This window comes from Pteropus alecto, unplaced genomic scaffold, assembly GCF_000325575.1.
Source record: "Pteropus alecto unplaced genomic scaffold, ASM32557v1 scaffold14, whole genome shotgun sequence".
NCBI classification, from domain to species: domain Eukaryota; kingdom Metazoa; phylum Chordata; class Mammalia; order Chiroptera; family Pteropodidae; genus Pteropus; species Pteropus alecto.
This window is the reverse complement of record NW_006436810.1, coordinates 17,599,327-17,619,388: the sequence shown is the minus strand read 5'-3', so window position 1 is coordinate 17,619,388 and position 20,062 is coordinate 17,599,327. Positions and strand designations below refer to the sequence as shown.

Genomic DNA, 20,062 nt, shown 5'->3' with positions numbered 1-20,062 from the left:
CTGCTGCAAACAGCTCCGAGCACCCACATCCCCCGAGGCCCTCTGTTCAAGCCACTCAGGCTCACGACCGGGTCCCCTGTGAGCCACCGACCAGCTTTTCACTCTAAAGTTGCCGAACTTTAAAAAAGACAAAACCAAACCTGCCTATTCCGGCGCCGGGGTTGGGACGGAGGCCACGCAGACTCCCTCTCCGCCGGGAATCGCGCAAATGTTGTTTTATTCGTATAAAATAAGGGCGACCCGTCCCACAGACGCTTATGGCGCCGTTTCTGTGCCCCAGGCTGGTCTCCGCGGAGCACACGCTGCCCCCAGGGAGGTGACTCCCCACCCACACTCAGATCCCGCCCGGCCGCCTAATCAACGAGCAGTTCCTGTTCACTGTTTTGACTTCTTCGAACCCGCAAAATAGAGATTATAACACTTACAGCGCAGTGATTTGGGGGAATAAAATCCAATACCAGTAAAAGGCCTAACACAATAGTCTCGTAACAAAACATTTTCGCTTCCCTCCTTCCTAGCTTTTCAGTTAATTTTCAGTCATACAATGACATTGTGTAATTTTTGCACAGAATTTTCCTCTGAAGATTAATAGATCCAACTCTTTTATTGCATAATACGTGCATTATCGTTGACATGTTCTGACAGATGCATACTCATCAGTTACTCACTGGCATTTGGAATTAAATACTAAACGTATCTTTGCTTTTCTCAATTGCTTTAAAAACTCATTGAGCATATCCCTTCCTCTCCCGATTTCTTTTGTTTTGTTGAAAGTTATAGTGAAACAACAAAACAGTGAAATGAAAATGTCCTTAATCGCTTTTATTTTTTTACAGCTTTATTGAAGTATAATTTATGTCCCATAAAGGTCACCCGTTTTCAGTGTGCATATTCGTGGTCTTAGCATATTCGCAGAGTTATCCAGAGTCTAACTTTAGAACGTTTGCATCCCGCCGATGAGAAACCTGTCCCCTGGACGGTCCCACCGACCTCTGGCCCCTGGCGACTTCCTGTGGGTGGGTTTGTGCCTCGACACTGCACAGGCGGCCTCTGTGACTCGCGTCTGTCACTCGGCGCAGAGTTTCCGGGGCTCGCCCATGTCACGGCCTGCGTCCCTTCCCTGCCGTGGACAGCCCTCGCTTGGTGCACGTGCGGGTGGATCTTGTTGCTGGGGCCTCGCGTCTGAGTTTTGGGGGCGCGAGTGTCCAGTTCTCTGGGCAGACGCCTGTCAGCGGTGGCTGTACTTTGTGTTATGCCGAACTTCCCAGGGCAAGGCTGTTTGCCGAGTTTCGCTATCACTTCTGTCATTTGTATTTGGGTGCTCACCAAATGCCACCCCCCAGAGGCCTCTTTAGTGTCGGATTCGCTCGACCCATAGCCACGTCGGGTGGGCAGGCAGCCGAGGAGTGGATGGCCCTGCGTAGGCCACCGCATCAGAGAGTTCTTCTGCCTCCACAAACCACCAGTCACTGGGTGACCAGTGGCATCTGGGCATCCATTATCCGCTTGAATTCTCTAAGTCAACACTTCCCTGCCCTGGAACCAGCCTGAAGGGCAGGCCCTCAGGGAGGGCATGCGGGTTCAGGGGACACTGCGGGAGGAGGCTCCATGGCCACCGAAAGTCTCAGGGGCCTGCGGTCTGTCACACACACACACACACACGCACCCTGCCTTCCAGAAGGCACATTTGAGAGGGTTCACATGGCTCTGCCCAGACTCAGGGTACAGGGAGGACCACCGGTGTTTAGGGAGGACTCAGAGGCAGCAGTTGGATGGGTCGACCCTTGAAAGCCCCTTGCAGGACCCGAGGGACCAGGACCCGTCTCCTCCTCTGTCCCTCCAGCTGGGCTGCCCCCACGCTGGGAGCAGCAGAGCTGCGTCACGGGGCCGAGTGTGTGCGTCAGGTGTGGTTACGGGTGATGGGGGATGGGGGGGTGACCTGGGTGCTCGAAGTAAACTGGGCAGTGCACGTACACGGCAGGAGTTCTCATCTCTGTGAGTCCCCACAGAGCCACCACGACAGCCTCGCTCAGCCCAAGATCGGCTGCAGGTTTCCACATCACCACCAAACAAAACAGTGACACAGTCACCAGAGACATACGTACAACAATTAACACCCGCTGTCAGCTCGAAATCGGGTCCAACAGTCTGAATACGTGGATTATTAAGCATTTCGTGCCTCGGTGAACAGCTGACATTAAGGAAACGCTCTCCGCAACGCAGGTGTCCAGGGCCGTCCCAAGCCAGCGCCGGGCCGGGCCTCAGGCCTGCAGCTGGAGATGCGCCCCGATGAGCTCGTAGGCCCTGCACCAAGAACACCGCCCCCCGCCCCAGGACAAAGCCCGTCTCCTGTCTCCTCGTGGCCGGGTGCAGGGCTCCGCTTCCCCTGCGGGCTGCCTGCTCGCCATCATTTAAACCACTTTATGTTAAGTGACCCTTTTTCCAATGGAAAGAAAAAGTTTAAATTCTTGAAAGCAATTTTTCATCTTCGAACATGGCTTTGCTGCAGACGGAGGTGGCCAAATAACGTGGGGCTTTGCGACTGCCCTTCCTTCCCATGGTCCCAGCCTCCTGGGGAGGAGCTGGCGTCTTCTCTTAGGGAACCTGTCGTTAGACGTCTCTGCCCAGCCACCATCCTCAGTGTCCTGGCTTTAGCCAGGTTTGCCGAAACCCATCGATCAGGTCAGCGATCAGCTTTGCATCACTGGTGGCCTGTGGCACTTCTGTGGGGATCGAGGCCGAGCGGCCTCTGTCCATTTGCTCTGTCACCGCCTGTCATCGGTTTTCTCTACCCAAAGCCACGTTCTTTTCCTAATGGGGGACCAGAGGCGGATTAGCCCTGGCCGCAGGAGCGCACTGCTCAGAAAGCAAGCCTCGGTCACAACACAGCAGGCCACACCATCCATTTATCAGTGTAGCTGGGCATCGCTTGTCACAAAAGGCAGTAGTCTTCCACCCCGTGCGCACACACACACACACGCACACATGCACACAGATTCACACGCACGCACACATGCACACACACCCACACACGTGCTCACGCACACACACGAGCACACGCACACACAAGCACACGTGCGCGCACACACACGCATGCACACACACGAGCACACGCACACGTGCGCGCACACGCACACACACGCACACGCACACACAGCAAAAACCGACAGCCATCCTAACAGTTGTCATTAAGGCTACAGACATTATCATTTCCTGGAAGTAAATTCACTTAAAAAGAAGAAAATTATGACGCCTTTCTAAACAGATGGTTTTCTCCTGCCGTCACTTACGTTTAGCGTGATTTGGGGCCTGACTGTTCACACGGCCGTCTTCCCTGGTGCCCTGGGACGTCACCTGGACGCCTCTGTCCCCACCGCCCTCCGCTGAGGCACTGGAGGTCGAGTGGGGCGGTGACTCAGGCCAGCCATCTCCAGGACGAGTGTGGGGAGGCCACCGAGAGGCGCTCTCCCGGGACGGGTTCTGAGCAGGGTCATTGCCTGCTCTGAGAAGCATCTGGAAGGCCTCAGGGGACCGTGGCCCCTGGGCCGGCCTATGATAGCCAGGGTCATGGACAGTTAGGCCTCAGGGGACCGTGGCCCCTGGGCCGGCCTATGATAGCCAGGGTCGTGGGGCAGTTAGCCGGTGTCCCAGCAGAGGAGCCTGGCGACGGGAGGCCGTGGCAGAAGGCGGCGGGCCCGTTGTGGACGCCGTACTGCCCAGGGCAGGGCTGCAGAGGGCCGATGCAGCTGGCATGGAGGACAGTCCAAGGGGCATTGGTCTCGGACCAACAGCACGGCAGCCACGCGTCCAGGATGGGGCCACAGAGCTGCTGGCCAGGGCAAGGGCGCAGGTGTCAGGAGCAAGGACAGCTGGCCGCGGTCACAGGGCCGGTCCTTGGCTTGCTGAGTCTGCCTTTCCAGAAGTATCCCCGTGTCACAGCCCACGACACTCTCCGGCCACACGGAGCCCCGCCGTGCTGCATGCCCGGCCGTCCTCCTAGCTGCCATGCGGCACCCCAGGGGCTCCGTGCCGCCCCCGTCACCCTGGTGTGGCAAGGGCCGGGATTTAAGGGTCAGCCGGGCTGCCCGCACCTGGGGAGCGTGCTCGCGTCCGGAGGGGGAGGCTTTGCAGAGTCACGCGGGCGGAGATGCAGGGCTGCAGCGTCAGAGACTCAGAACGGGCACACGTCACGGAGCAGGGTACAGGCTCCACGTCACTGTGTCGGAGGCCACCACGTCATGGGACAGGCTGGGAGGCTGAGAGCTGAGCGAGCTGACGCCCCAGGCTCCCGCCTGACCGTCCGGGCCCGTGAGCGGCAGGCGTCAGCGGTGTGTGGACAGGTGCGCACAGTCAGCCCGCATTCTACACCCCTCTCGCTCGCTCCGGCTCCATGTCAGAAGCGCATAGATAAACTAATGTCCCTCAAGCCCCGCACCCCCCGACTACTCGGCCCATTAACGCACACGGGGTCAGAGGCTTCCTCCCCAGGGAACCACCTCCCAACGCTGGCATCTCACGCACCGTAGTGGACTTTTACAGATGCTCAGGCTAAAAGGGGCCTTGCAACCCACTCCAACCCAACTGTGTACCATGCTGGCCTCGGGCGGTCATAGCGGTGCAGTCTGGTGACATTTGCCCTGCGCAGCTCCTGACAGGTGACATCACACAGCTGTGCTCTTTACATACTCAGTAACCAGGACTCTTTGGGCATTACCCCAGACTGTAGGAAATGACACCAAATTGTCTCAGTGATAAAAATTTTAAATGTTATACTTAGATTCAAGGAGGTGAATTTTTCTTCAATTTTGGAGAACTTGATACACACACATCCGTATACATGTATGTATGAATCTGTTTTCATGACGTAGAACTGTTCACTTACTACAAATGATAATTTCTTGATAAAATTATCAGTTTATTCAAGGTTCGTGCAACAAAACATAAAAATAAATTATAAGTTCTCATCGCGATTAAGTTAGAATTTTCATAAATCAGTCTTTTAGAGGATCTGCCGTCACTGGATGCGCAGATAGGGAGTATTTTCAGCGTTCTCAGTCAGATACCCTATAAAGTAAATGGGATCTGATTATATGATCGTGGTAAATTATCTTGAAATGATTTCCAAACAAAGAAAATAAACAAACCCCCCAAAAGAAAAAACATTTAAGATGGTAGTATGTGCTTTAACGCCTACAAATAGCTAAAGCGGCAATAGAGTTCGCCCGAGACCGTTTTTATAAATGACGTCTTGGATTGCCTCCTGCATTTCCATGTATCTGATTGTCACATCACCTCTTCTGAATCTGAAAAAGTCATGTTTTATTGCCTGAGGTTTTCGTAAGTATTTCGCTGAACATTCCTTACTGGGAGAGTTTTCAAGTTATTTTTCATCCTTAAAAAAATGGCAGTGGCTGCCCCCGGCTGGTACCGGGCTACTCCACGTGGGCACCTTCTCGGTGCCCGGACGCCGTCTCTGAAAAGCGGACATTGTGTGGACAGCCCCCATCTCCGCCCAGACATTTGACACCATTGTTCTTGTGGCTTCCAGGGACAGAAAGGCCTGCAGTACAGATCTGCGACTGTTCCCAAGGAAAGATCTAAAAATAAGCCTCTCTTTCCTAAGAGGCTCAGCGGTCGCTGGATGGGCGATGCCTCGCATGGCAAACCCAGACTGTGCCTGCCTTGCAAAACGGAGTAAATGTAACAGTTACTGCTTCTGACTAGTTCCCCCGCCCCCCCAGTAACTAATAATCAAAGTATCCTGTGAATACTTACAAAATAACGTAAATGTTTTTAGAAGTGGGATGGTTCAATTTGATACTATGTTTTAGCAGAGAAGGGACCATAGCCGCTTCCTCTCAGCTCACAAAAACCGACTTCTGCAGTCATACGGCACCGACTCAGTTCCGAATTCTGCTGAGCCCGCGCTGAGTACTCACTCCTGTTCTCACAGATCACAGAGCTCAGGAGGCTTTTTCTGCTAAGGGGCAGATAGTAGGTGTTTTACGCCTCTGTTGTGCTCCCTCAGCTCTGCCTGGGGAGCCCGTCAGCAAATGGGGGTGGCTGTTCCAGCAAGACTTGATAAACACGGAAATGTTAATTTCATGTACTTTCTATGTGTCATGAAATACTACTATTTTCTTTTGTAACTAAGGAGGGAAAAATCATTCTCAGCTGGCAGGCTGAGCGAAACCGGGGCCCGGCGGGCCAACACGGCTGGTGCAGGTGTCCTGCTGACCAGGGAGACCGCGTGGTCGCCCACATAGGCCAGGACACAAAGAGGGTCTCTGCGGACCCGTGAAGTCCTGCACTTTAGAAATGTTACACGGAAAGCTAGCAGCGGCACCCGTCATATGAATTAATTGAAGAATAATTCTTCCACTAAGCAAGTAATAGACACCAACGTGTGCATACGTGTGTGTTTGCGCACACATAATCACACACGCGTGCACCCTCCCTGCACAGCAACGCCACTGTGCCAAGCGAGGGGTGGGGGAGACGGTGCTGGGAGCACAGGGCAGAGTGGGGGTCACGCCCCAGGACCCGGTGATGGAAATCACGCAGTGCGTCCCCAGAAAACAGGTCTGCGTTCCTACCCGCTGCGTGCTGGGGTGCGGCCTGCCCCGACCCCCTTGCGTGTGACATCGGGCTGCCATGTGCTCTCCATGGGTCGGAGGGCCACGTGTGCGGTGTGTCAGGAAGTCCTTCGCGAACGTCGCAACCGCGGTCCCCTCCGCCCTCAGAGTGGTCAGCCTCGGCCTCTCGCGCTTCTCAGTGGTGATTTCAGAACTTTGCCCCGTGTGCGCCGCTGGCCAGGACCCCAGCAGCCCCCTGTGCCCTCTTGCTGCTGTCCTGCCCCTACTGCCTCTGACAAAAGCATCGTTTTTGCTTTCGAATCTTCTCCCTTCTTACAAACCACTGTGGCTGAGAGGCCGCTCACAGCCTCGTCTGGGACACACGCCTGCCGCAGCCAGCGGGGCCTCTGCGCCCGGGTCCCCCCTGACCCGACCTGCACCCATCCCCCACCTCACGGCCCCGCAGGCGCCACTCAGGCGCGTGCGCAGGGTATGCGTCAGTCTGCGCGCGTGCGGGGCCCAGGTGGTTCGGGCGCGTGTTTGAGCTTTTCTTTGTGGCATTTCTGTCCCACGGGAAGACGCGAGAACCTCTGTGGACACGTCCGAGGTCCCCAGGGAGGACAGCGGGTGCTGAGCCTGGGGTGGGGGTGGAATGGGGGGTTGCCGGGACTGCCCCGAGCCTGGCAGGGCTCCCCCACCGAGCGAGGTGCCCTGGACGAAGCCTCTTGCCCCAGAAGCCCCTGGGCCATGCCTGGAACTGGGGTCTGTGCCAACTTGGTCCTCCCGAGCATGCACTGGGCCGCTTCAGGGGGTCCCGAGGCTGGTGGGAGGTGACGGCCCCAGCTCTCAGCCAGGAATGCGATTCCTCCTGGCCATTTCCAGCCCCCGTGTTCGTAGCTCAGCATCACACAAGGCTGACGTCCAGGGGTCAGCCAGGCCGGCACTCACTTGGGACCTCAAGGACCCACTCTGAGGCACATGCTGGCCATTGGCGGAGTCCAGTGCTGCACAGTCGTAGGGCAAGGTCCCTGTCTCCATGCTGGCTGCCCGTGGGGGTCACCTTCCGCTCCCAGAGGCTGCACTTGGGAGTCCGCACGTGGACCCTGCACGTGGACCCGCCTCTCTAAAGCAGCAGTGGTACAATGGGGGGGGGGCATGGATGGGTGAGTGGGTGGACAGATGGATGGATAGATGGATGGTTGAGTGGATAGGTAGGCAGGTGGGTGAATGGGTGGACGGATGGTTGGATGGGTAGGTGGGTGGATGGGTGGTGAGTGGACGAATGGAAAACGTACAGAGCCTCGTCGATGTGCACAAGATCTTCCCAGACTAGTTTTACAAATATCGTAACCATGGCAACAGTAACCAAGGCCGCCGCACGCTCGCCGAGCGCGGTGCTGAGGCACCGGCTTATCCGCGCCGCCTGCACCCTTCAGAGCCGCAGCGAAGGAGCCCCGACCGTCCACTGGACCCGCAGGCGAGGCGCCCAAGGCTTACGGAAGTTAAAACGCGAGGTCGTGGTCACACAGGGGGCAGAGGCGGGACCCCAAGGCCTCCAGGTTTGACCGCCGCAGAGCCTCGGGCTTTCCGCCCAGACTCCGTGATGCTCCTGTGGTCGCCAACGAGCACGGCGGCCCACAGCAGGGACAGGACTTCAACCGACTTGCCCCGGGAGAAGCGACTCAGCGGTGCCTACGAGGCCACCTTCGGGGACAGCGCAGCCTGCGGGGACGGCTGACCGTGGGGGCGGCGTCGCCGTGAGAGTCGCGGAAGCTGCGGGGAGCAGCGCGGGCGAGTCCTGGGCTCGTCCGGAGCCTCCTGATCTGCGCCCGCCGTGCCCGGGAGGCCGCGTGCGTGGACTGCCCCCCGCTTCACCGACGCTAGGGTCCCCGTAGATGCAGGTTCCCAGTGGGGCCCCCCCGCCCCGAGCCTGCCCCCCGAGGGGCTGTGTCACCGTGACCCCGGCCAGCTACAGGAGGGCTCGACGGGGGAGCGATTCAGAGCACATGAAAAGCGCACGTCGTGGGCGCACGAGGAGGCGTTGGCACGTGACGGGCGGGTGGACAGGGCTCGTTTGTGAAGACGTTTTGAGAAATGTCCGCCGGCGGCCGGGCGGGCGGCCGCATGCCTCTCATAGATGCAGAACTTCTGCCTTAGCAAATCCAGGGCCACAGCAGGCCCCTTTGTTTCCTTCCCCCTCGCTGGTGGCCCCAAGCACAGCGTGCCAGGGACAGAAGTGTCCCCAAACAAGGAGGGCCCTCTTCGGCCCTGGCCCACACTGGCGAATTCCAGGGCCCCTGGGCCCTCTGGCCGGAGACGAGCAGATGCCCCCGTAGCCCCTTCTCCTCGCTTGGGGGCGGCCAGCAAAGCGCAGTCGTGCGTCCTGAGCATGCGCCCCGTCCACGGCCCTGCCTTCTGCTTGGCCGGCCGCAGCCCCACTAGCCTTCCAAGACGCAAGGGCCGGAGAGTCCAGGAGCAGGATGGGGCGTGGCCGTCCCCTGCGGCGCCCCACGTCAGGTGGGGCGAGACGGTCTTATATCAGACGACATGCGTCAGATCGCTGAGCGCGAAGAGCCTCGTTGACAGAAAGGACCCTGGGAACTCCGTTCCGGCAGCAGAGGGTCAACTCCGTACCCTCGACAACACCGGCGAGCGTGGCCAGGCGTCAGTCCAGCGCCACGGCGTCCACTCCGAAGGACGTGACCTTGGGCACGCACACTCTTACATTGCTGGGTCAGCTCGCCCCAGATGAGGCCTTGACATGGGGTGCTCCGAGCCAGTCTACACCGTAAATGGCTTTGACCAGCTCGATAATCTTTAAGCCACCATTTGATGAAAATATGGAGGACAAGTATAAGTTTAAAAAGCACGAGTCTAAAACGCCAAATCGCGGGCCACACAGTTAAGGATCCCCCACCGCGAGCGCCCCTCACGATAGTGTCTTTCCTGCCGCTGTGCTGAGTTGGAAAGCAGAGGCCCCGCGAACCCCTGCAGCCGGCAGCGCGCGCGGGCGCGTCGGGGTATGGGGGCCGGTTTGGGGGACGCCTCCCAAGGGGCTGCCGGCATCCTCGACTCCGGGGCCTCTGGATCCTGCTGTTCCGCATTCAGAGCAAAGTCACCAGCGCCCTGGCACCCACGTCCCCATGCTGGGCGAACGCACTGTCCAGTCTCCCGGAGCCTCCCACGCAGGGCCCCTGCGCTCCCCGTCACCTCCAAGGCACGTCTCCCGCAGAGGGTCCCCACAGGGGGGAGGTCAGGGTGACACCACGGGGCACCCGCAGGGCACCCAGAGGCCGTCAGACTGTCGCTTGAGCTCCTGGGACCAGGCTCTCCAGCTGCTCGAGCATTTGCTTTACGAATCCGTTTCACTGGACAGTCGTCTCTTCCAGGTCCTATAAAAGTCGACCAAGAGGAGGTCACCTCAGGGCGGGTCCCGTGGGGCCTCTGAGATGGTGTCTGGGGAGAGTAGGGATGTCAGACTCCCTGGGAAGCTGGGACCCCGTGTTTCTGAGCCAGGAGTCCCTGTGACGAGGGACAGACCCGTCAAGTCAGCTCAGCCAGAGCACGTCCAGGAAGACGCAGACTCGGGGAAAAGCCACGTGCTCACACCGCCAGACACCGTGTGTGCGCGGCAGCCACCGTGGCACACGGCGCCCTCCCCACCAGCCCAGAGCTGTGCCAAGAGCTGAGGTCAAGCCTGATAGCGGCAGCCACGGTGTCGCTGGAGGAGGAGTGACAAGAGGCGCCGTGGCACAGGGTATTGTCCAGGCCGGGAACGCCGAGCGCCGAGCAGCCCCGCACGCCGCCGTGGACTCAGCTCGGCGTGTCTGGGGCACAACGGTCCCCGTAGCTGCACATGCCGTCAGCCGAGGAAGCGGGCGTCATGGACCGCGCACCACGCTGACGCGAGCCAGGCCAGCCCCAGCTCCCCGGGACGGAGGGCCGGCCACCCACACCACCACAGCCGCCTCGAAAAGCAGAGCTGGGGCGTCATCTCTGTGCATTCCGCTGTGTGGGGGTTCTGGCAGCTGTATTTTCTCGTGCATGCCACACACACACACACACGCACGCACACGTGGTCACACACGCGTGTGCACACGCACACACACACACACGCACACACACGTGCTTCTGATGAACGTTAACCATGAGAAGTGATTTCCACGGGTGCAGCAGGAGACACTCAGTCTACGCTCCAGGTAAAAATAACGGTAACGTTTAGCTACAGGACAGTGCTCGCTTCGGCACCGCGACCGACCTGTGTGACTCCTTGATGTGCATCATTTTCTGGTTACAGCAGGACGATGGGTCACGGAATTTCTAAGCAAGAGCCGAGTGACCGGGCTCTGAGGCTCTAGGTCGTTGCGGGGTGACACTTGGATTGTTAGGGTGGCATGTCGCCTTTAGCCTTCCTGGTGCTTCTCAGCCGGTAACGCTTTCTGCCAAGGACTGCGGCACGGTAAACCCAGCAGATGTAACCACCTGCTTCGCGGGGCCGCTGATAACGCAGGTGACACCCCAGCGAACTGCCGGGGGAGACTCCGGCTCTCCGAGCGCCATGGAGGTGGCACGCAGGGGTGGTGGCCCAGGTGAAGCAGCCGCCAAACTGCAGCGTGTGGTGCCACTTCCCCCTCTGTGACTGCCGACATGGGGGGACAGCAGCCCAGCGGCCGGCTTGAGGCCATCGGCTCGAGGGGGGTTGAGGTCAGCCCGCAGACCCCAACCCTCGTGGGCCCCAGCCTGGACGCTGCCGTCCACAGCTTCGCAGCGATGACCGTTTCTCTGCTGCCTTCATGGTCCAGTTTGCTCCAGATGGGCCGGAGAGCACATGCGGCTTGTTGGGTCCGACCCAGTGGCCATCCGTGCCCAGCGTGAGCAGCGTGCCCAGGTGGGTGGACACGGACTTGGAGCGTGTGAGAGGTCATGGCCAGACTTGGGCTGTCACAAGAACCGTGTGGCCAGAAAGGAGTGGCTTGAGCCACTGACGGGCACCCCCAGGCCCTGGGCACGCGGCCTGGGTGCACACCTCACCTGTGGACACATGTGCAGTGGCCGTGCCCGCACCGAGTCCCTCCGGCAGGCAGGTTCCTGGCGGGCCCTTTTGGACTCGCGGCTCTGGGAGCGTCAGCACTGCTGGCATCAGACGTGGTGACTTCTCCAGAGACACACTGTGCGAGATGACACGGACACACGGGTGTGGCCCCACCTGCAGACACCGCCGTCCGGGCGTGAGAGCAGACGAGCAAACATGAAACAGTTCAGGGGTGCCGAGGCAGCCGCCCCACAGTGCTGGCCACGGGGGACGCGCGTCCAGGGAAGCAGGCCTCCTGAGGGGGTGCTGGGATGTGGACGGGGACGCAGGCGACCGCGGCCTTGACAAGATGACAGACAGGCCCGAGGACAGGGAGCAGGGCGCCCATGCGCGGGGCACGATGGAGAGCAAAGGACAGGCAGGCGGACAGGCTTGTCCTCGCTCGGGGGAGTCACTCAGCCGCTGTCACGGGGGAGCCACGGGAGAAACCAAGGCGCAGACTCGCGATGGCGACGCAGGGACGCAGCGGGGGCGTGGCCGACGGCGAGAAAGGAGGCGGGGTTTGCGGTCAGCCAGGTGGACGCCCGTGAGGGACGGAGGAGGCGGCCGCAGCCGGGCGCACAGGCGTGAGCGGGGCCCCTCAGGCATGACAGCTGTCAGTTTCTTTAGATACTCAGCACTGTCCCCTGATGTCAGCATCCTGTTGGGTGGGTGTCTCCAGAAAGCACCCGCCGTGAGTGACGTGCCTCCGTCCCACGGAGCCGCCCCGTGATTCCAATGTCGCCCCCTTTGGCAGGCCGGTGCGTGTCCCCCTTAGGTGTCCTGAGGCTCGTTCCAGCGATTAGAGTGAGGCGACTCTTTTGCTTTTCGGTGTTTTAAAGTTTCCTCGCAGCGCCTGTGCATCCGAGCAGTGACAGGCGGCGTTTCTCATGAGCGTGCCCTTGGGGCATCGGGCCCGGCCCGCAGAGCGCTCCGCTCGGTTGCTGGACTCCGGCTGCTGCGTGGCTGGAGCCGACAAAGCCCCCGCCCTTCCCCGAATGCTGCGCATCCGCAGACCCCGACCCCTCCCGCAGCCCCGTAGCTGGGAGCAGTGACTCTCCCGACACAAATGCCCTTCTCTGCGCCCCACGAATAACCGCAGTCAGGGACACGAAGCCCAGCTGCGGCGACGAGGTCGGCATGCAGACGCGCGCGTGGTCTGTGAGCGCGCTCGAGCCCGCACGAGCCCGCACGACGCCCGGATGCTTCTCTCCGTGCGTGTTCATTCTCGTGGGCCACAGGCCGCGAAGCACAGCCAGAAACCGCTCCCTCTGCTGCAAGCTTGACCAGCCCGGGCCAGGCCCTGCTGCGGCTCCGCGCCTGTGGCCCCTGGCGACGCTGTGACTCTCCGTGTTCTTCCCTGGTTGAACTGCTCCGCGGCCGTAAAGGCTGTGCCCTGCTCCGAGTGACCGTGTCTCAAGCGCATCACGTGGCCACAGCAGGCACAGCTGACAGCCCAGGGGCCTCAGCGAGGCCACAGTGGTCCGGTAAGTCCCTCTGCTCTGGAAACGCAGGCCAGTATTTCGACTGCCTGATGAGCGCCCCTCCGGGACAGGCTCTTGACCCCTGTGGCTTTGCTGGAAGAGTGTGGAATCACCTGCCTGCCGTCGTTTGCGTATTTGCGGAAGCATGTGTTATAGATACACAAACCTCTACAAGGACAGACCTTGCACCCGCCCTCGTGTGCAACCGTCCCCAGACTGTCCCTTCCCCCCGAGGGCATCGTCACCTCTCTCTGGACAGCAGCCCCTCCCGCCTGCTCTCCTGCAGGCTGAGCCGTCGTCTGCCCGCGCCCCTGCTGGCATCTCCGTCACCCTTGGGGAAACCAGCCCCCCACCTAGGTCTTCGGTCTGGCCGCGGTGCACACCCCTCCCACCTGGCCATCTGCTTCCCCCCGTCCCGGAGTCCTTACCTCCCCAGAAGCCAGCGCTGCCCCTGCCCTCAGGTGGCCCACCCTGTCACTTCACCAGCCGTCCCTCAGGTGGCCTTCCTGAGGCCCTGCCCTGTCTGTGTTCTGTCCTATTGTTACATGATATGAAATTGTACATTATGTGCTTTTCCTCGGCTGTAATCACAATAGATCACCACACACCGGGTGACTTGAAACGACAGGATGTTCTCTCGGGGTCCTGGGGCCAGAAGGCGGAACTCAGGCTGTGGAGGGGCCGCTCCGGGGGAGGGTCCTGCCTCTTACCTTCCGGTGTCCCTGGCGGCCTCGACATCCCCTGCTGTGGACACGTGGCCTCGGCTCCTGCTTGCGTTGTCACGTGGCCTCTTCCCTGCATGTCTGTGTCCAGAGCCCCTTCTCAAAAGGACACCAGTCCTGGGACCAGGGCCGGCCACTCCACTGTGACCTCGTCTTAGCTTGGGCACATCTGCCGCAGACCCTATTTCCAAATAAGGCCACGGTCATAGGTGCCGGGGGGAGGACACGGACACGCCATTTGGGGACATCGTTCAAGCCATAACATATGTTTCCATTTATGTCCATCAGCCTGGGACCACGTTTTGTCCATCACTGGCACCCGCATGTCCACAGCACACTACACTTACCAGGTCCTCGGGAAGTGGGGGCGGGGCGGGTGGCCAGATAAACGGGTAGATGACCGGCTGGGTGGCTGGGTAGGTGGGTGGGTAGATGGTGGGTAGGTGAGTGGAGAGGGGGTAGGTAACTGGGTGGATAGGCAGATGGGTGGGGGGCTAGGGGGCTGGATGGGTAGGTGGGTGGATGAACGGTGGGTGGGTGGGTAGACAGGTGATGAGTAAGGACTGGATGGACAGATGACTGGGTGGGTGGCAGACGGGGGGATGGCTGCAGGGTGCTGTTGGGTTAGTATCAGTGAAGCGGTCGTCAGTGGTTAGGTGGGTGGACGGTGTCACAGGAAGGCGAGACTAACCCGCATTTTCTGCAGATAAGGACTCAACCTTGGGGAGGAGACTCCGTGACATTCACGCACGCCTAACCTGCCACTGGAGAGCGAGCGGGCGTGTGGCGGGCCCCGCCGCGGCCGCACGCACAGAGGCCACGTCAAAGGCCTGAGTGGGCGCTGCCTGAGGCCAGGGGCCTCTTGTGGCACCTGGACACGGAAGAACCCAACACCCGTTTCTTTAAGGCGGGCATTGCGGGAAAGTGCGGGAGGCTCCCTTTGTGCCGAGAACACTAAAAATACCTTTGTCCGGTGGACGCTCCCCATGCCGCATGGGCAGCAGGGGGCTTTTTTGATAACGAATGTCCCCCCCAAGGTGCCTGCCATCCCAGATTCTCTAATGCAGCAAGGGCGGCACCCGAGGGGGCACCTGACGCACCCGCTGTGTGCTCCGGCCTCTGCTGGGGTCCCAGGCCTGGAGCAATGGCCGTCCCTGGGCCTGAGCCGTGGGGCTGCGGCCCGGTGCGCAGTCCAGGCTGGCGTGCGCTGGGGCGGTGTGGGCTGCCGGAGCCCCGGGCAGCGGCACGGCCGTGGGTTTTGTAGGAGACCAGTTGGCCAGCCCTGGAAGAAAGCGTCTTTGTCTGCCACGCTGCTTTGCACAGCCCGTGTTCACATCTCGCTGTTGTTTGCAGGAGAGGCAGATGTGGGCCAGAACAATGAGCCACCCGCTCAGGGAGCAGCGGTGACAGACTCCAAGCGCGCAGCGGACCCGAAGAATGCCTGGCCGGACGCCAGCCCAGCTGACCCCGGGGGCCGCCCCCACTTGATCCGCCTCTTTTCCCGAGATGCCCCTGGGAGGGAGGACAACACCTTCAAAGACAGGCCATCGGAGTCGGACGAGCTACAGACCATCCAGGAAGACAGCACCGCCGCGCCCGAGGGCCTGGAGGCCATGGCCGCACAGAAGAGACCCTCGCAGAGGCACGGGTCCAAGTACCTGGCCTCGGCCAGCACCATGGACCACGCCCGGCACGCCTTCCTGCCCAGGCACAGAGACTCGGGCATCCTGGACTCCTTGGGGCGCTTCTTCGGAGGTGACAGGGGTGTGCCCAAGCGGGGCTCAGGCAAGGTGAGCTCTGAGGAGTAGCGCGTGTGTTGAGTGGACCAGGAAGGGAGTCGGCAGGTGAGCGGGGCCGCGGCGGACGCGGGTCGCCCTCTGCCGTCTGGCGCTGTCCTGGCCGGAAGCGCCGGCTCGCGGCCGCGGGAGGGCTTGGGCTGCTGCTCTCTCGTTCCCCCCTAACTCGCCCTCGTCCCCCAGATACGAGGGGCTACTGTCAGGCCGTGGCTCGGGAACGCAGCACGTTCTGACCTCTGCATCTCTCGGGGGGCCTGGATGCTGGCCTCGCATCTCTCGGGGGCCTGGGTGCTGGCTCCGCGCCGGCCGCCCGGGTCTCAGCTTGGGGCCTTCGGCTGACCTTGCTTCTGCCTGCAGCATGGGCTTCTGTTCTTTTTCTCGGGCGCAGTGCTGCTAGCTTCCTGTTGCTTTGCAACAATGATGCAATTGAGGGCTTTGGAACAGACTAGAAATACAGATTTGCCTTGAGCGAACGTTCTCTCTTGTCGGAGCGGTTTGGCGGGAGGGGGGTGGGGGCGGGGTGGTAAACGCGTGTGTAGTGTGTCTATGAATCAAAGCCGTATTCTTTTGTGATTCCATTCATTTAAAAATCGAGTCTGCGAACTTTCGCTATTTAAAGGTCCTGTAGATAAAAATGTGCCAAAGGAAAAGACGGTCCGGTCCTACTGCGCTGCCCTTTCCCACAGCGCCTCCTGGAGCTGACCGTGCATAGGTCAGGTCACCTGTGGCCCATGAGTTGCTAAAGCGATAATCCGCAAGTGGCATAGCAGAGGCGCGGCATGTCAGGTGGCTTCCGAGTGCGGGGTAGCTGGGTAATTGTGGACGGGGAGTTTTTCAGAAACCCTCCCGGCTTATGCTCACCAATCACGTAAAATGCAGCTTTCTTCCTGCCGTGACTGTGACGGGACTGTGACTGCGTGTTCGGAAGGGCCTTCAGGACCGCAAGGGGCCGTACAGCTCGCAAAAGCCCAGGGGCCACTCGGCGTTAAGGAGTTCCTAAGGTCTGCTTCCGTCTGTAGCTACAGCATTTAAGATGATTGACAAGCGTGAACTCGTTGGAAATGACACAAGTATCAGATCCAGCTTTTGTGCGGTGTCACGACACGTTGAGGTGTCAGACACCCCTTGTGTCTTAGCGTCCTGTCTGGGCTGAGATCTCTTATGGGACACTTGTCGTGGCTTTTGGTGAATAACACTGGAGGTACCTTAAGCGCTTATGGAATTCATTTTCTGGGTGGTTCCTTCGGTATCTGTGGGCATCTTTTCCTTTGCGGCCGCCTTCCTTCACCCTAAAACATCGGTCATCTGACCTATTTCTCACGCTCATTTTAATCTGAGGCGTTTATTCAAGTGCAGGGATCCAACCCCACCAGACCCCAGCCACTTAGTAAAGGCTGCTTTGTGCTAAGCGCCCCATAAGCAGGCAGCGTCGCAGCTGCGTAACCCCAGGAGCAGGAGGGATATATTTAAACTGCAGAAGCAAGGATGTAGCTGGACAGCAAATGTTATAAGACGAGCTTCATTTCAGTGGGCATGGTTTAAGCTGAAATAAAATCGTGAAAGCATTTATATCAATCATTGTGCTTTATCTCCAAATGGATATATAGACCCATACATGTTTTTCGGACTTTGTGTAGAATTATGATCTTTATAGCTTTAAGTCCCTAACACTCAATATGTTCAAAGAGAAGATTCTAGTTCCAGAAGTGGGCGTCTACTTGGCAAAATAGTGTTGCTAGCTTATCAAGGGTCCAGGGAAATCAAAACATTTTCACGAGCTTTTAAAAAAATAAACACAAGGCTTAAATAACTGTTTTAGCGTTTTTGGAGTTGTCGGTCGTGTTCACTGCTGGATGTTGAATCCAGAAGGTTTTAACATGATCGGCTTTGCCCTTTGATGCCCAGGAAGTCAGAGGTGGCAGTAAACCGTGTGGTGGCTTATCACAGACACGGGGAGAGTGTGCTGTCCACGCAAGTGCATGCCACCATGTCACCGTTTGCCACCTCTAAGATAACCGCCCAAGGTGCGCAGGATGCCGGGCGGCCCGCAGGTCCGGGCGGCAGCCTGTTCCTGCTGCTGTGGTCTGGAGACAGCCCTTATCTGCTCATCTGTCTGGCATAGGTTTTCCCAGTAGAATCTCCAAATGCTGCAAAGAGCGATGGCCCCTGGACGTGGGCTGCTTGTCGGGGGCCCTCTGCTGCCCCCCTCCCCTGGAGCTGCCACCCCCTGTCCTTGGAATGCACCCAGCACCCACCCTCTGAGTGGCCAGGGAGCTGACATTCAAAGGCGTGCATTATAAATCCCTTGAGGAAGCATAATCTTTTGAGGGCTGTGAATGAAAGGCGCATTCACGGAGAACACACGCCTTTGTTGGGACGGGGGAGAAAGCAGGGCTGTGGTCGCCTCGAGGGCCAGCTTGTCCAGCTCCTGGAATGTGGGGGTCGGGGGGGGCATTTAGGAGGAAATCGAGTGCACTTGGCTGCTTGCAGAGGGTGGCTTGTCCCCCGCCCGTCCCCGTCCCCATGGGTCCCGCAAGGCCAGCCTCACCCCTGGGCCAGCGTTGCTAACTAGCTACTGAGGCCCAGCCAGCCAAAGCCTGGAAGCCTTCGCTGGGGGAACGATGCTTGTTCCTTGTTCTCTCCAAGTGCCGAGGTCTGAACTAGCTAAGGGGACACCGAGAAGGACAAGTTCCAGGTGGGACGGCAGCGGGGACACGCCCACCTGTCGCTCCCCCTCAGCCCGTTTCTGAAGAGGTTTGAAGCTAGAGTCCGCCCTGGCGATGTCGCCTGGCCTCCTGCATCCACTGGACCTTCAGAGGGCCCTTTACGACGTGTTCTCACCATTCCTTACTCAGTGCGACTTCTGTGGCCCGATGTCGGCCGCGGGGGTGAGAAGTGTCCTTTAATGCAAGGGGTAAAATCGACCTCGTGCATAGATCCCAGTGTTCTGTTTCCTGATTTTTTTCATGGCATCTTAATTTCATTTAACACATTTTAGCTCTGCACTGGCCCAGGACATCCAGGCTGCATATGTGGGTATATTCTGTCACCCGGGGGGGGCGACATGGAGGACACAGTAGAAGCCGGGTGACTGTCCACCTCCCCAGGGCCAGTGGCTGCTGGAACTGCACTCGGCCATTTCGGCTCTCGGGAGTGCAGCCACGCCCGTGGGACCAGATTAAATCCTAACTAGGTCTTCACGGCACGGTCCAGTGACTCAGTGCACCAGTCTGCCCAGAAATTTGGCCAGAGATCTTTCCAGAAAAAAGCCAAATGCACCCAAACAAAAGCATTTTGAGATTTCCTCCAGGAATTCCTTCTGAAGCGTCATCACCCTGATGGGGTGTTGACGGGTTCTTCCCCTGGCTCGGCCACCAGCTCCTCCCCGTGTGCCCCTGGTGCCCTGTCCCTCAGTTGTCCACAGCTGTGTTAGAGCAAGTCCCTGAGCTGGCGGGGATTTCGCTCCATCTTCCTTATAAGTGATAACATTTGTGAATTATGTCGCTGTATTGAATGGCAACTCTCATCTCGCGATTATATTCCAATTTGATTTTTGTGATGAAATTTTGCTTTATATCTATTTCTTGCTTTTATGCATTTATTAAACATTTTAACAGACCGAGGATGGTGTACTAATCGCACGTGATTTTTTTTAAGTTGTCCTTTCTTGGTGTCCCTCCCGTATGAGTGCGTTGGTCACGGTGTGTTTGTGGCCGCCTGACGGAGCCGCCAGCAGGTGCGTCGTGGGCCGGGCACTCGGAGCTCCCAGCTCCCCACTCACCACAGAGACACTGTCCTTTCCCTCCACTCACGGTGGGCATCCTGGTCTTCCCGAGGTGCGTGTCGGACGGACTTCCGTGCGTTTACCCCAGGACACCGCCTGCCAGTGCGGGGACATGGGAGCTAAGTGACGCTTCTCCTGCTGTGTGTCTGGGACACGGTGCACCCCACACTTATGGAATGACTGGGACATGGAAGCCCTAGCCCCTTCCTGTGCTCCCCAGGGAGCTGTGGGGGTCAGAGGAGCGCCCGAGAATCCAAAAGGAGGGGAGGCTGGGGGCTGCGAGGACGCGGAGCGTGGGGCGCAGGTTTGTTAGCAGGATCAGCCGTTGGGCAGCAGGCGGTCCTGATGGGCGGTGAGCTTAGCGTGGCATCGGAGGGACCGTGCCATCGCAGGGCGGCCGCTCGCTGGCGCGCTCGCGGGAATCACGGAGGACTCGATGTAGCATGTGGGGACGGGGACGGTCCCATCGGTCTGGAGGAACGAGCGACCTGAGAGGCTTCCCTTGTGCCTGTCACCACCCTCCTACGTGCTCTACATCACCCCACTTCATACGAAGTCGTTAAAAGAAAGGGCAAAGAAAAGTGGGCGCCTGCGCGGGGCCCACAGACGCGGGCCTGACAGCGCTTCCTC

At 59.3% G+C, this 20,062-nt stretch overlaps 1 protein-coding gene across 3 annotated transcripts in view; it reads left to right on the top strand.

Annotated features, from left to right (window-relative positions):
* Positions 1-20,062, top strand: part of MBP (myelin basic protein) — a 43,934-nt gene that overhangs the window by 5,614 nt on the left and 18,258 nt on the right. For 2 of the 3 annotated variants that reach the window (XM_025048088.1, XM_025048091.1), the window contains exon 1: positions 15,319-15,642. In XM_025048088.1, the coding sequence (XP_024903856.1) occupies positions 15,466-15,642 (177 nt within the window). In that variant the 5' untranslated portion in view covers positions 15,319-15,465. Of the gene's footprint in view, positions 1-15,205; positions 15,643-20,062 lie in introns of those variants that run through there. The other variant, XM_025048090.1, reaches the window with a different exon arrangement.